This window comes from Monocercomonoides exilis (genome assembly GCF_001643675.1).
Source record: "Monocercomonoides exilis strain PA203 chromosome Unknown scaffold16-1735695, whole genome shotgun sequence".
NCBI lineage: Eukaryota > Preaxostyla > Oxymonadida > Polymastigidae > Monocercomonoides > Monocercomonoides exilis.
Window position 1 is genome coordinate 874,529 of NW_027150561.1, and position 14,562 is coordinate 889,090.

At 34.9% G+C, this 14,562-nt stretch overlaps 3 protein-coding genes across 3 annotated transcripts; all 3 read right to left on the minus strand.

The window, feature by feature from the left end:
- Positions 1-367: 367 nt before the first annotated feature.
- MONOS_4320 (putative Hsp40) lies at positions 368-2,024 on the minus strand (the record flags this gene model as incomplete). Its single annotated transcript, XM_067874385.1, has 3 exons — positions 368-1,606; positions 1,672-1,763; positions 1,911-2,024. The coding sequence occupies 3 exons, from the start codon at positions 2,022-2,024 to the stop codon at positions 508-510; spliced, it is 1,305 nt and encodes a 434-aa protein (XP_067729609.1). The 3' UTR covers positions 368-507.
- A 434-nt stretch (positions 2,025-2,458) lies between these two features.
- On the minus strand, positions 2,459-5,799 carry MONOS_4321 (uncharacterized protein; the record flags this gene model as incomplete). Its single annotated transcript, XM_067874386.1, has 1 exon — positions 2,459-5,799. The coding sequence occupies one exon, from the start codon at positions 5,797-5,799 to the stop codon at positions 3,031-3,033; it is 2,769 nt and encodes a 922-aa protein (XP_067729610.1). The 3' UTR covers positions 2,459-3,030.
- A 670-nt stretch (positions 5,800-6,469) lies between these two features.
- Positions 6,470-14,382, minus strand: MONOS_4322fu4323fu4324 (uncharacterized protein; the record flags this gene model as incomplete). Its single annotated transcript, XM_067874387.1, has 3 exons — positions 6,470-13,994; positions 14,046-14,074; positions 14,136-14,382. The coding sequence occupies 3 exons, from the start codon at positions 14,380-14,382 to the stop codon at positions 6,705-6,707; spliced, it is 7,566 nt and encodes a 2,521-aa protein (XP_067729611.1). The 3' UTR covers positions 6,470-6,704.
- Positions 14,383-14,562: the final 180 nt, after the last annotated feature.

A 14,562-nucleotide genomic window follows, 5' to 3' on the forward strand; every position in this document is an offset into this window, starting at 1 on the left:
GAAAAATAAAACATGATTTTTCTTTTTCGAAAAGCAGGAAGGAACATTATGAAACAATTTCAGTTTTGAATATAAATGAGTTCAATAGACTTTTCATTTTTTGAATACTGTGAATATTAACATCGAAAGAATATCTGAAAATTTCATAGTTTTTTGTAAATGTTGTTCATTTCAGATGGTCAATGGACAATTTTTTTTGCAAACATTTGGACAAAAACACAAACGATAATATCTGAGATATGAAATTTTGAGAAGCAATCATTCAAGCAATCTTCACTATATTTCTTTTTTAACATACTTTTTGTGAATGAGACTTTTAGCCTTGTTCTGTTTTAATAACTTCAATGAGCATAAATCATAAATTCAATGCACATGTCAAATGTACAAATTCTTTTATAAATGTGAAATGAGGAATACAAACTGCTAAATCGATAAAAAAGCTAAATTTGAGAAAATGAGAGTGAAAAAAAAAAAAATCAAAAGAATGAACGAAAATGGATGTGAGGATTACTGAATTGAGCATTGGACCTGTGTTGCCCCACCAGGTCCGTAGCCTCCTCCTCTCATATCATCATCGTCGTCATCAGGGTCTGTTGCTCTGGATTGAGAATATCTGCTCTCATCTTCATCTCTCCTTGAACGATGCCTCTGTCTGTTGGACGAGCCTGTTGCAGTCGTCGACCCGCTGCTGCCGTCCATTTCGCTCAGCTCGACTTCTTCCACATCTGCATCTTCAGGTATTTCTGGCTGTGGAGTCCCGGGGAATATTTTGAGGAGGTTTTTCTTCATCATTGCATTCAGTGAGCCCTTTTGTGGATATTCAACTTCGAATGTAACGTAGAGATTTCCTTTCTCCAGTGCCGAACGATAAACGGGCATGCCTTCATTCACCACTCCGCGCACATCACCAGGCTTGATGACGTCTCCGGGTTCTGATGTCAGCATAAGCTTTCTCCCGTCTAACGTAACCACTTCAAAAGCAAAGCCGCACAGCGACTCAGCCAGGGTTATCTTCTTGGTGATATGGAGATCTCTCCCTTTTCGGACAAATACTGGATGAGGTGCTTCGTTGATGATGATGACAACATCACCTGCTTCTACATCAGGCTCTTCATTACCTTCATTCTTCAAAGTTATCTTCTGACCATTTTGCATTCCTCTTTCCACATAAATCTCAATTTCTTTTGGCTTTTCAACAACGTATTCTCCATCGCATTCAGGACATATATCTTCTGGATCAATTATCACACCCTTTTGGTGGCAATTACGACATGGCTGTTGAGATGTTGAAATAAATCCAGGCCCTAACCTTTGAGTTACGGTCATAATCTTTCTTCCATTGCATACGGGGCAAACTTGAACAGCACCTGGCTTTGCCGAGCCTTTACCTTTACATGTCGCACAAATTTTGCGAGCAGTAATTTTCAGTTTCTTTGTTTTTCCGTTGTACAAATCTTGAAGAGATAATTTAATTGGATATGTAACATCTTCACCTTTTTGAGGACCTTGCGGTTCTCCAACACCAAACCCAAAGAGTTGAGAAAACAAATCTCCTGCATCATGAAAGTTTTCTCCTCCTCCTTCTTTTAATCCTTCTTCTCCATATCTGATGGCGAAAAACAAATAAAAAACTGTTTCAAAAAATACATTATCAAAAAGCAATGCACAAACTTGTCATAAAGCTCTCTCTTTTTTTGATCGCTTAAAACCTCGTAGGCCATTCCAACTTCTTTAAACTTTTCTGCAGCTTCAGGATTGTCAGGCTTTTTCATTAATTTGTTTTGAAATATTCATTTTCAAAAATATAATTAAACATTTTCCGAAAAGCATAAATATTTTCAGGATGTCAAAAAATAATTTGAGAGATTTATATATAAACTTTTTTATTTGTAAGATAAAAGCATTCAAACATTTTTATCAGGATGCCACTTGAGAGCAGCCTTTCTATAGGCCCTTTTGATTTCGTCTTCAGTTGCAGTTTTTGTTATTCCTAAAATGTCATAAAATTTTGTATCAGGAGCCATTACTTTGTTGCCAAAGGCTGCAGTTTAATTTGATCAATTCCCACTTTTGAAATAATAACGAAAAATCTAATAAAACCAACAGGCAACCGAATTTTCCAATTTTGAATAAGTCAAATAATGCATTGTTGTTTAAACGTACAGAAATTATCTGAAAATTGAAAAAGCATTTTTGAAATCATATTTTCGAAAAATTTGAGAATTTCAATTTTTTTTGAAAAAAGAGTTTATTTAAAATATTTGTGAAAAATCACTTAAAAAAAAAAAAAAAAAAAAAAAAAAAAACAATATAATTTTTTGCTCAAAGTTGAGTGATGTTCTCAGCAAAATCTATACAGAAACCTTTATCTTATCTTATCTTTTCTTTCTTTTTCACTTTTTGGTTCATTTTAAGAAAATGGAAAAAACAATGAAAGATATTTAATGATGAATGCAATTTCATCTTTCGAAGAATTATAGATATTTACATAATAAAAGCAAGTTAACATCGAAATAAAAATATTATAATACAATATTAAAAATCAAAAATGAATAAATAAATAAAAATTAAAATCCATACAAAAATTATCATTATATCCTTTTATTAAATCTTTTGAATATGTAACTATATTCAAGTTCGAAAACAAATCATTGACCATATCAAACAGTTCAAAATATTAACGTGTATTTAAAAAAAATTTCAATAAACAAGAAGCTCTTTGAACAACAAATCAAAATTTTATAAATAAAAAAACATTAAAATAACATGTATATTATTTTTCATAAAAAAGGAATGAATGAAAGAAACTCTGCTTTGACGACAGGAGTAAAGATTTTTGTAATTTAACAAATTTTGAAAAAATAAAAATAAATATTAAAAATAAATATTAAAAACAAATATGATTCAAGATCGTATCCGAAAAAAATTTACCAATATCGTCAATTCGAAAATCAAAATAAATATGAAAATAAATATACAAACATACTCATTTTAATTTAAAAAATCACAAACAATATTGTAACGAAGTTATTACACCTCATTTGTCAATTCAGAGTCGTTAATGGACGTATACTGTCTTCTCTTTTTGTTTCGAATCACGAATAATTTTATCACAACTGTTACAGCAACAGCAACTACTGTAAATACGCTCACAGACACAATTATTGCAACAAGCTGGGCTTTTGTCAGTTTCTTTGGTTCTTCTTTCTTCTGTTTTACCAAAATTGCATTTGAAGAGAATTTTTTTTCTTCATTAACAACTCCAGCCGGATAAGAAAGACGACAAACAACAGATGTATAATCATCCACATTCAATATATCTCGAGGAATTAAAACTTTCATTTCTGTTTCATTCACATACTCAGATACAGCACAATTTATCCATTCTTGCTCTTTCCCATTCCTCTTTTTGGATGCTTCGAATGTTAATCCACACGGAAACAAATATGATCCATGAACAACAGCTTCGACTTTTGAATCACTAACATCTTTGTTGCTCATCTTGTTCATTGCACTCTTGTTCTCTTCATTCAAAGACACATTCTTCAAAATTTGTGAAAAGAAAAACGAATTCATGCCATTAATTGCGCTCCCATCTGCTTTTCCATTTGTAAGCAACCCAAGCGGTTTCCCTTCCAATCCATCGCTCCCTGGAGTCAGCGATCTTATGCAAATATAATCGATTCCTGGTTTCCCGTTTTGACGGATGTTGTAACGTAAAGATGGATATTTCTCCCAACATGCATCAATCGGATGATTATTAAAAAAACTACAGTTGTTTAATTCGATTTTGGAGCTGGAAGATAAAATAGCACCTTCTCCAATGTTAATAAAAGAACTATCGTTAATAATTGCACCAGACGAACTTTTCAACTCAAGAAGTCCCGAACTCCAAGAACACAATGGATTTTCTTTTTCGTTGTCTCCATTCAAGATTCCTCTTTCTTTGTTCAATTGGGATATTGACTGATGTGCAATTTTACTGTTTGCAGTCTTATTCATTTTTGCGTTGTTTTCATTCCTTCCATTTATTACAAGCTGAGAAATATTTATTTTTTCCCCTTCAAAAATGATCAACTTTAATGGCAAAAGTTTTCCTTCTCCTCCACTAACATTATCACCCTGAAGATCTGTTTTCCATGGTCTAAAAACAACATCAACAATCTCCAAAGAATGCTTTCCATAAATCAAATCTAATTTGTCTCCTTCAATGGCATCTGGATACTCGATATCAATATGTTTAAAGGAAAGCATTTTTAATCCGCCAAACACATATGTTGTTTTAACTCTTTTTATATCCGCTTTAATATGAAGTATTCCGCGATTCTGCTCAGTCAAAGGAAAAGCCAATGACGATTCATCCGGTGCGGATGTAATCAGCGCATATTGAGGCCCAGAAAAAGGATCACCTACATTGACACTATCAATAATCATCATTCTTGATTTTCCGTTGCAAGTATGATGCTCAGTTGCAATGGAAAGCAAATCGCAAGGTTCCTCTTTTCTTCCACATGTTTTTTCAAAGGTAGATTTTTCACCACCAATGAAAAGATTTTTTGAATGATAAGTCAATCTATTTGCTCCATCGCACATCAGATCAACAATATTTCCTTTTCCTTCACTCCTGTCTTCCATTATTATTAGATTCTCCTTCCCATAGATTTCTTCCATTTCAAACTCAAAGTCTTTCACATAAATTTGCGCTGTTCCAACTGGATAAGAAATGAAAAGAAATTTCCCTTGATCTGCGCTGCAGTCGGAGAACGTAATGAACTTTAACGATAAAGATATTGAGTCAGTGACCTCATCCGTTGCCCTGATGGACATTGCTCCTCCTTTTGATTCGTCGTTTTTCCGAGCGTTTCCACGAGTCATGTATGAAGCAGTTTGATGGCATGTGCAATTCACGAAATGGCTGTTTAATATTGTGGAAGATTGCTTATTATCCGCAATTTCCAAATATATAACTCCTCCTAATTTGTGTTCAATTGTGCAACAATTTGAAAATTCGCAATCGAGGACACTCGTAAAATGGCGCGCACTCATGATTGTGATGACCGATTGCGAATTGCTTTTTGTTGTTATTGAAGAAAGCATTGATTTTTCCAGATGAAACTCTTCAGCATCTTCAACAAAGATTAATGCACAAGAAGATATAAATTGCGAGATTTCAACTTGAATGAGTTCCAAGGTTCCTGACTTGCATTCCATGAAAACGCAGTTCAGCTCAAGCTCTGAATTCGTATTGTTGAAATGCACAACATTTAATAAGATATGTGTTCCTTCACCTTCACCAATTATGAACCTTTGATTTCTTCCGCTTTCTTGCTTTGCATCAACGCAAATATCCATATTCCTCAATTCAAACGATCCACCATTCTTCACATGAAACATTGTTTCGCCAATTTTCACTTTTTTCTCTTCCAGAGCTGTTGTTATGATGGTTTTTTCTTGACTTTTATAAGAAATGTGGACAGAACAGTCATCAATTACAATTGGCTCTGTATCATATTTGTGGCAGCAACCTGCAACATAAATTGACAATCCTCCTTTTGGTTTGCAAAATTCAATAGCTTTTTTAATTGTTTTGCATGGAGTTTTCCCTGATTGACCACAGTCAGTCTCATCAACTCCATTTTCACCATCAGCGTCCACTTTAATATCGTCGTTGCTCATTTCTTCATTAGTGTTGGAAATTTGTTTGTTTGTTAATTTCGATTCTTTCTTATTTTCTCTTCGCGAACTAAAGCTATTCAAATTTGATAAGCTGTTCATATTTGCAACAGTTTTCATATCCATTCCTATCTTTTCTTCAATGTCATCTTTTTATTTTTTGATGTTTTCTGTTTGTGCTCTGTGATTTGAAATAGCAACAGATGTCAACTGATCCAAGTTTTTTTAGATCAACAATGATATTCTCTGCGCTTTGTTTGCTTTGTTGAGAATAAAACAATCTTGCTTCATTGTGTTCGGGTTCGACAGCGAATACGATTTCTTTCAAACAAATCAAAAAAGTGAAAATCATAATCATTATGTCAAAATAAAATGTATGTGTTCCTTGATCAATTCACTTTCAAAATTCTCGAAAATTAAAATGTTTCATCTAGAAAATATATGTTGTGTGTTAAAAAACACATACTGCAAATATATATATATATATATATATATATATTTTCTTTGTTTGTCTGAAAATTCTTTGTGATTGTGTGGTATATAATTTATCCAAGTTTTCTGTTCATTCATCAATCAATCGAACTAACATTTTGATGTGGATTTGTCAGACAGTTCAATGGGGATGGGTTATTGCCAGCTCATTTTACTTTCAAGCTTGAACACTTTTGTTGATAAAGTGTTCTTTTTTGAAAAGAAACAAAAAACCGATTATTGTGATTTCATATCAAAACGAATTTCTTGTCCGCGAACACACAAATGTTTTCAAATTTTGGAGGCGTACACAAACAACAAAACTTTTTTTTCCCCCTTTCAATTCTTTTTTATCCTTGAAATAGAAGTCTTAATTTTTAATTTTTATGAAGAAAAGAATTGAAATTTTCCATATAAATTATTGAATAACTGAAATTTCGAGACACAATTATTAAAAAAAGAAAGAATGCAAAATACACAAACAAATTAAATTTCAATGTACAAAAAATTTTAAATTCATAAATACCAATTTTTAAATCGAAGATCAAATTCACAGCAATTCATTTCTTTGCTTTATCATCTGATGCTTTCTTTGTTTTATGAGCTTTTTCCTTCAGCTTTTCAACTCCGAGTTCAACAATAATATCATCGCCTTCCACCATTGGCTCCAGCAACGTCTTTCGCTTGTGCCTTTTCCGTTCGTCTTTCTCAATTCCGTCTTCTTCACTTTCTTCATTCAGATCTGCTTGCCTTGCAGTCTTTGCTTCTCCCTTTTTGGATGTTGCATTCGACTTCTTCTTACCTGATGATGATGATGTGATGAAACTGTCTTCTCCATCGAATGTCTCCAGAAACGTGTCAATTGTTGTTTCGCTTGTAATCCTCTGTATTTCAATGTCCTGCCTCATCTTCTTCTCTTCTTCTGCTTTCCTTCTCCGCTCTTCTGCCAGTCCTTTCTTCAGAAGCTCATCCTCTGACACCCTCTTTCTGCTGCTTCGTGTCTTTCTCTCTTTGTCTCCTTCTCCGCTTTCATTCCTCCCACTCTGATAGATGTGCGTGGCAAGCTTTCTCTGCTCCTCTGTCTTATCCAAAGACGATGCTGCAGATGATGATGATGAAAGAGGAGGAGGTGGCGGAGGCACTTGACGAGGTGCAGTTGGCTGAACGGGAGGATGCAAAGAAGGAGGCAGCGGTGGGGCAACGTGAGAATTGCGATGGAAAGCTCCAAAGAATGACGACAGACCAGAAGGTTTTTCTGATTTGAGACTTTTGCTTCCTGTTAAAGGTGGCTGTGGTGTTGCTTTTTCAGATGGAGTTGATGAAGGTGGCGACTGAATAATGAAAGGAGAATCAGCTTTCTGTGCTTTGCTAGCCGATGCTGCTTCAGCAGAATGTGCTGAAGAAGAATCTGCAGTCGATTCCGTTGAAGAAGAAGAAGCTGCTGAATCAGAGCAAAGGATGATTGGAATATTCACAGGCGGAAGTGCTGCTCGTTCTCTTTTGAATGCTGGTGTGCTGTCGCTTCTGCCCTCAGAATCGTCTTCTGATTCGTCTCTGTGTTTCCTCTTCGAACTGTCTTTGTCTCGTTTGTGGCTGTGGTGTGACTTGCGATGACTACTTTCCTTCGACTCTTTCTTCGCTTCCCTCTCAGCTGAAGTGTGTGTGCGGTGCTTGTGATGCTTCTTGCTGTTATCCTCCAATACCTCATGCTCACCTTCGATGTTCTCTTCTTCACTATCGTTTATCTGAGGCTTGATTTCTTTCTCTTTCTCTTTCTCTTTCTCTTTCTCCTTCTCCTTCTCTTTTGATTCATGCCTCTTTTTTGAATGTGCGTGATGATGTTTGTGTTCATGAATATGCTCTCGTTTATCTTTTTGCATGTCATCTCCAATTAAATCAATTTCTTTTTCTGGTTGTTCTGTTTCTTCTTTAATCTCTTCCTTTCTCTCCCTTTTCACATCCTCTTTTGTTTCTTCATCATCTTCTTCATCCTTGTCTTCATCATTTACTTTTGATTCTTTAAATTCTTCTTCTTCCTCTTCCTCCTCGATTTTTGTATCAGAAATTCTTTGTTCCTTCACTTTTTCTTTTTCCTTCATTTTTTCCTTTCCTTTTTCCTTTTCCTGCTTCTTAGCACTTTCTCCCTTTCTGTGGCGCTTTTCAGCCTGAACATTGACAATAAGTGTGAAATCATCAGGATCTGCCTCATCTTCCATCATTTGCCTCGTTTTTCCTATTTCTCGTTCTGTTGACTCATTTTTATTTTCTCTATCACTTTCACTTTCATTTTCACTTTCTATTACCCGCCTTTTTATTTCTGATGATTCATCACTTCTTTCTTCTTTTTGTTGTTTGGAATCAGATTTTAGCTTCTGTGATTTCACTTTTTCGTGATTTTTCCGTTGTTTTGATACGGACGTATTTTCATTTTCATGTTCAGTTTTTATTTCAGATAAATTTTCTGTTTTTGTTTTTTCTCCTTCATATTCCTGCTGTTCAGGTTCCTCCTTTTCTTCATCTTGCAAGTCCATCTTCTTTCTTTTTTCTGTCTTTCTCTCTTTCTGTTGCTTTTTTATCAGATTTTCGTCTTCTGACGAATCTCGTGAATGCTTTTGAATTATTTTATTATTATTATTATTATCAGCAGAAGAATCACTATCATTCTCCTCTTTCTCCTCTTTCTCCTCTTTCTCCTCTTTCTCCTCTTTCTCCTCTTTCTCCTCTTTCTCCTCTTTCTCCTCTTTATCATCATCTCTTTGCTTTTCACTGTATTCTTTATGTTTTCTTTCGCCACTTTCATCAAAGTTATCTTTCAATTCTTCATTTCCCCCTTTCCCTTTGCCTTTCTCTCTCTTTTCGTTCTTTTCATTTTTTTCATTCTTTTCTTTAATCTTTCTCTTTCCCAATTCCTTTGAATGTGCTTTTCTTGATCTGCTTTTTTCATTTCGTTTTTTGTGCATTTTTGATTCTTCTTTCAATTCTTTGTTCATTTCATCTTCTCCATCCTCTTCAATCTTTTCATCGTTTACCTCTTTTTCCTTAGTCTTGTCATCTTCAAGTTCATTGTCAATCTTTTCTTGTTGGATTGAGTCAATATCTTCTTCATTCTGTTCTTTATCTGTTACAATCCGTATTTCTTCTTTCTTTGAATTCGCAGGTTCATTTGCTATTTTCTCGACTTTCTCGCTTTTCTTTGATTTTTCTTCTTTCTTCTTTCTTTTCTTATCCTTTTTCTGAATGGAAGAAGCAACTGATTTTTCCTCCTCTTTTTCGATCTCTCCAATTTCATCATCTTTTTGTTCATTCTTTTCTTTTAATTCACTTTCTCTGTGTTTTTGTTCATTCATTTCGTTTGCATCCAAACTTTCTTCTTTCCCATTTTTCCTCTTTTTTTCTTTCCTTTTTTTGCTCTTCTCTTTCAATTCAACTGATTCCACATCGACTTTCAATGATTCTTTCTCTTCTGAAGCTTCAATCTCTTTCACTTTCTCCACTTTCTGTGACACTTCTTTCTCATCATCATGTTTCTCATCTTCTTTTGTCTCGGGTCTTTCTTCATTGTCTGAATCTGATTCTTTCTTTGAAAGAGAAGCAGTTTGAAGTTGTTCGTCTTTTATTGCTTCATTTTCATCATTTTTCTCTTCTTTGCTTTTTGTGTTGTTCTTTTCTGTCGCTTCTTCTTTCTTCTCTTTGATTGATGATGACTTCTCAACATAAACATTAGCATCAACATTCCCATTAAACTGAATGAAATCATCTAAATCTTCTTCTTCTTTTCCGTCAGTTGTGCTTGAAGATATTTCTTTTTCTTGTGTCAATTGAATTGCTCCCTGCGAAACGTTAGTTTCGTTTTGAGGGTTTTCTTTTTCGGCTTTATCTGAATCATCACATACAGTATAATTTTCTTTATTCTTCTTCTTTGATTTTTCATCTGAACTGCTCAAATCGTTGTCTTTTTCTGTGTCTTTCTCGTTTTTAATAATCAAAGCACCGCTTTCCTCTCCATCATCCTCAGATTCTGTAGCATATTTCTCAATGTTATGAGATTCTTTCTCTTTCGCATCTTTTGTTTCAATGTGTTCTTTTGAAGGAAACTCACTTGCATCATCTACTTTATCGAAATTCTTCATGATTTCTTCTGATAAATTGGATGAGCTTTGTTTAATCTCCTTCTTTTTGGCTTGCTCGTCAATTTCTGGTTCAATTGTGCTGTCAAGATGCAGTTTTTGATGCTCTTCTATTTCATCTTCAAAATCGCTTTCTAATTTTTCTATTCCATTTTTCTCTTTCTCTTTCTCTTCTTTTTTCTCTTCGTCTTTCTCCTTCTCCTTCTCTTTCTCTTTCTCCTTCTCTTTCTCCTTTTCCTTCTCTTTCGCTTTTGCTTCTTCATTTCTGGGTTCAATTTCTTCTTTTGTCTCCTCTTCTTCAGAGCTTTCACGATGTTTTCTTTGTATTTCTTTATTACTTTTTTCATTGGTAATCCTGATATCCAGTTCGATGAGGTTGTCATCATCATCATTTTCTTCTTCCTTCTCATCTTTGTTGCAATTTGTTTCATTGGATTCGGATGCTTTGCTTTCAACTTTCGAAGAAGAAATCTGTTTCATCTGCAGAAACTTTGCAAGTTCTGCTGTGATGTCATCATCTTCTTCATTATGGTCTGCTTCTCTTTTTTGTTCTTCGTTTTTATCTTTTTCTTTTTCTTTTTCTTTCTCTTTCTCTTTCTCTTTCTCTTTCTCTTTCTCTTTCTCTTTCTCTTTTTCTTTCTTTTTCTCTTCACCTTCATCTTTTAACATGCCAGTTTTATTTGAAGATATCTCTTTACTGAATTCAATCATTTGCTCTTCTCTTTCCTTTGGATTATCTTTAGATTTCTCTTCCTGATCATCTTCGCTTGCTTCATCATCTTCCGATTTCTGTTCTTTTTCTTTGGATTTTGTGTGTTTGTCATATTCATCCTTGACGTCTCGTTTAATTTCCTTCTTTTTCTGTTGTTCTGCTTCTTCTGAAGAACTTTCGCTTTCTTCGCTGTTTTCTTCTTCTTTTTTCAAAATCTTCTGTTTCTGTGACACGTCTTTGTTGGCTTTGTTTGGTGAATTCTTTGAATTTTTCACCATTTTTTCATCATTCTTTGAATGTTCTTTGATTTCTTCTTCTTCTTCTTCTTCTTCATTATCTTCTTTTTCTCGTTTTATCTTTTCCTTCTTGTCAGTTTTATATGTTTTCAAATCATCATCATCATCATCTTCTTCTTCCTCTGAATGCTCTGTTTTCTTCTTCATTTTCTGCTTTTTATCATTTGCCTGAATCGCTTTCTTTTTCTTCTCATTTGAACTTCCTTTCAATGAACGAGATGATTCAGATGAGCTTTTCATTGAAGATGAACTGAAATCATCTGCTTCAGAGCTGTCTGCTGAAGAAGACAATCGACTTCTTTTGCTTCGTCCTCTTCTTTTTGCCTTTTGTGAAGTGGAATTTTTGTTTCGCGAATGGAATTGAGGTTGAAGTGAATTGTGATGTGAAGGAGAAGATTGAAGTGAATGCGAAGGAGACGGAGATGTTGATGATGATGATGATGATGAAGGAGAGGAAGAGGAAGAAGAAGAGGGAGATGAGGAAGGAGAAGAGGAAGAAGAAGAGCGTCTTCTTGAACGTGATGGGGTGCGAATAGCAGCAGCAGAAGAAGAAGAAGACGAAGAAGACGAATGAGACGCAGAGGATGATGATGGAGATGGTGAATCGCTTCGTCTGCGTCTGTGAAGCGGCTGTTTGTGCTGTGAAGAATCCGATCTCTTTTCAGAAGAAACAGCACCTATTTTTATCTTCATTGAACTCTCTTTTTGCATTTCACTGTCTTTTCTGTGCTCATTTTCTTTCTTTTGCTTCTCAGAATGTTTTGATTCTTCTGAATGTATTTTGTTCCTTTTCTTTTTCTCCTTTGGATGTGTTGAACTTTTCGAATCACTTTCTGTTGATGATGATGAATTGTCATCTTCACTTGGAGGGTCACTCTTCGAAGGAGATGATGAAGTGGGTTCTCTTTCTTTTGAAGAAATTCTGTTTCGACTGTTTCTGTCTTGTTTCTTCTTTTCTGTTTTAATTTTGTCTTTGTTTTCATGTTTTTGCGTTATTAATAGCTCATTTGAATTCAAGTTTTGATGCCTTTTATGTTTCTCATCTTCCTCCTCCTCTTCCTCTTCCTCTTCGTTTTTCTTTGAAGATAATTCTTCTTTTTCTTTTTCTTTTTCTTTTTCTTTCTTCTTCTCTTTCTTTTGGCTTTTCTCAATTTTTATTGCTTCTTTGACTTTCTGAAATAAAATCTCTTTTTCTTTCTCGTCAAGTTTCCCATCTTTCAATTTTTGGCTTAACTCATCTTTTTCACTTGCTTTCCTGTCCATCTGCTGCTTCAATGCAATCTGCAACGCCTCCTTCATTTTCCTCTTTTTTTCCTTCTTCAACTGTTTTTTATCCATTTTGGTTATTTCTTCTTCACTTCCTCCTCTTTTCCTCTCTGAAATCGTCCCATCTGCTGTGATTGTTATTGCTTCATTGCTTTTTTCTGTGCTTGACAAACAAACTGCAACTTCTTTCTTCTTCGGAGGATGAAGTGGATCAAAGCCAGAAGAAGCAGAAGAAGTTGTAAGTGTTGCTGCTTGTTCAGAATCAGCTGTAACATTTGCTTCTTTTCCTTCTTTTCCTTCTTCTCCTTTTTCTTTCTTTCTATCAGCAGAAGAATTGGCTTTTTCATCAGTTGCTTCAGATGCACTTGTCTCTCTGAGCTGCTTCAGTCTTTCCAAATAAGAATTCTTCAGAACGAACTTCTTTGCTGGATGCTTTTGCGAAGTGCTTTTCAAAGACCCGTCTGCTTGTTCGTTCTCATTCTCATTTTCATTCTCAGGCGACGAAAGAGATGCCTTTGACGTTGACATAGCAGAAATCTCTTCATTTGCCCGTGCAGATGAAGATGCCTGTGAAGTTGCGTTCTGAATGGTTGGAGTGGCTTTTCGTGAAATGTCCTTGTTTGACGGCGACGAAATGAGTGTTGGTGAATTCTGTGTTTGGAGTGAATGAAGCGAGGCAAGCGATGCAGACTGGCTCAACGGCGAGCCAACTGAGGATAAAACAGAAGATGATTGTGAAGGAGATAGATTGGGTGTCTGAGGAGTTGAGGAAAGAGGAGGAAATGAATTATCTGAATCAGCTGTTTGCATCGTTTTCTTCTCTTCCTGTTTGGCTTTCTCCTTCTGTTCTTTCTGCTCCTTTTGCTGCCGCTGCATCTGCATGCGCAGAAGAGACCGCTCTCTCTTTTTAACGAGGTCTTCAATTATTTTCTTCTGCTTCTCTTCAGAGTCCTTGTCCTGAAGCCACTTCTGGAAGTTCTCAACAGACGTCTCACGAGATTTTTTGAGAAGGGCTGTCTGCATTGCTATCTCATTCTCGCGCATCCGCATGATCTTTCTCTCTTCGATAAGAATCTTTTCGTGTAAAAAGCACATCGACAAGAAGGAAAAGATTTCATTCAATCCGAAGCCCATTTTCAGGCTTCCATATATAACTGGAACAGAAGGATGAGAAGAAGAAAAAAGTTGAACTTGTGCCTTTTCAATCATCGTTGTTGATTCAAGGTCAACAAAATTTATGAAAATTAGCGATGAAGTTGTTTTGGGAACATCTGAAATCTTCTTTATTACATATTCCCAGCTTTGTTCAGAAGATAGGCTGCATAGAAATATAGCTGCATGAGCGTTCTGATAAACATTTATCGTTGTAGAGTCAATAGACGGAGCTGAAGTTGTCTTATCGTCCTTTTCGTTCTGCGAAGGAAAAGCAACATCAACAACATCCCAAATCTTATACGCAAAATAATGTTAAAAGCAAAATATCAAAAATGAACGCAATACCTCTAAAATATGTTTTTCTTTCTTTCCCACTTCGAAAATTTATAAGCATTCCTCATTTAAAAGAAATATTGTTTAAAAATGTCAGCAAACGTCTTTCGCTAATGTCAAACGATTGGCAGGCAATCGATGACGTTGGAACATAAAATCTTGAAAACGGAATATTTTGCAAAATTCTGTACAACTGAGTCTTTCCAACTCCTCGTTGTCCCCTGATAACAAGCTTCATTGAATAAGTTTCAGCTGTTGCTTTAAACTGAAGCGTTCCTACATGATCCACTACTGAATCATGGATTACCAAATCGTTTTTAGGCTGCTTTTTCTTTAAAAAAGACAGCATATAAAATTAGATAGCCTATAAAAAGCTATTTTTAATTATTGATCATAAATACCTCAATAATTTCAAGTTGAACTCGATAATAAAGAACAATTTGCAAAAGATGATCAAATATTATATATGAATGCTAAATAAGACAAATTTGATTGTTCACATTTTTGATCAATTGTGACCATATTGTTT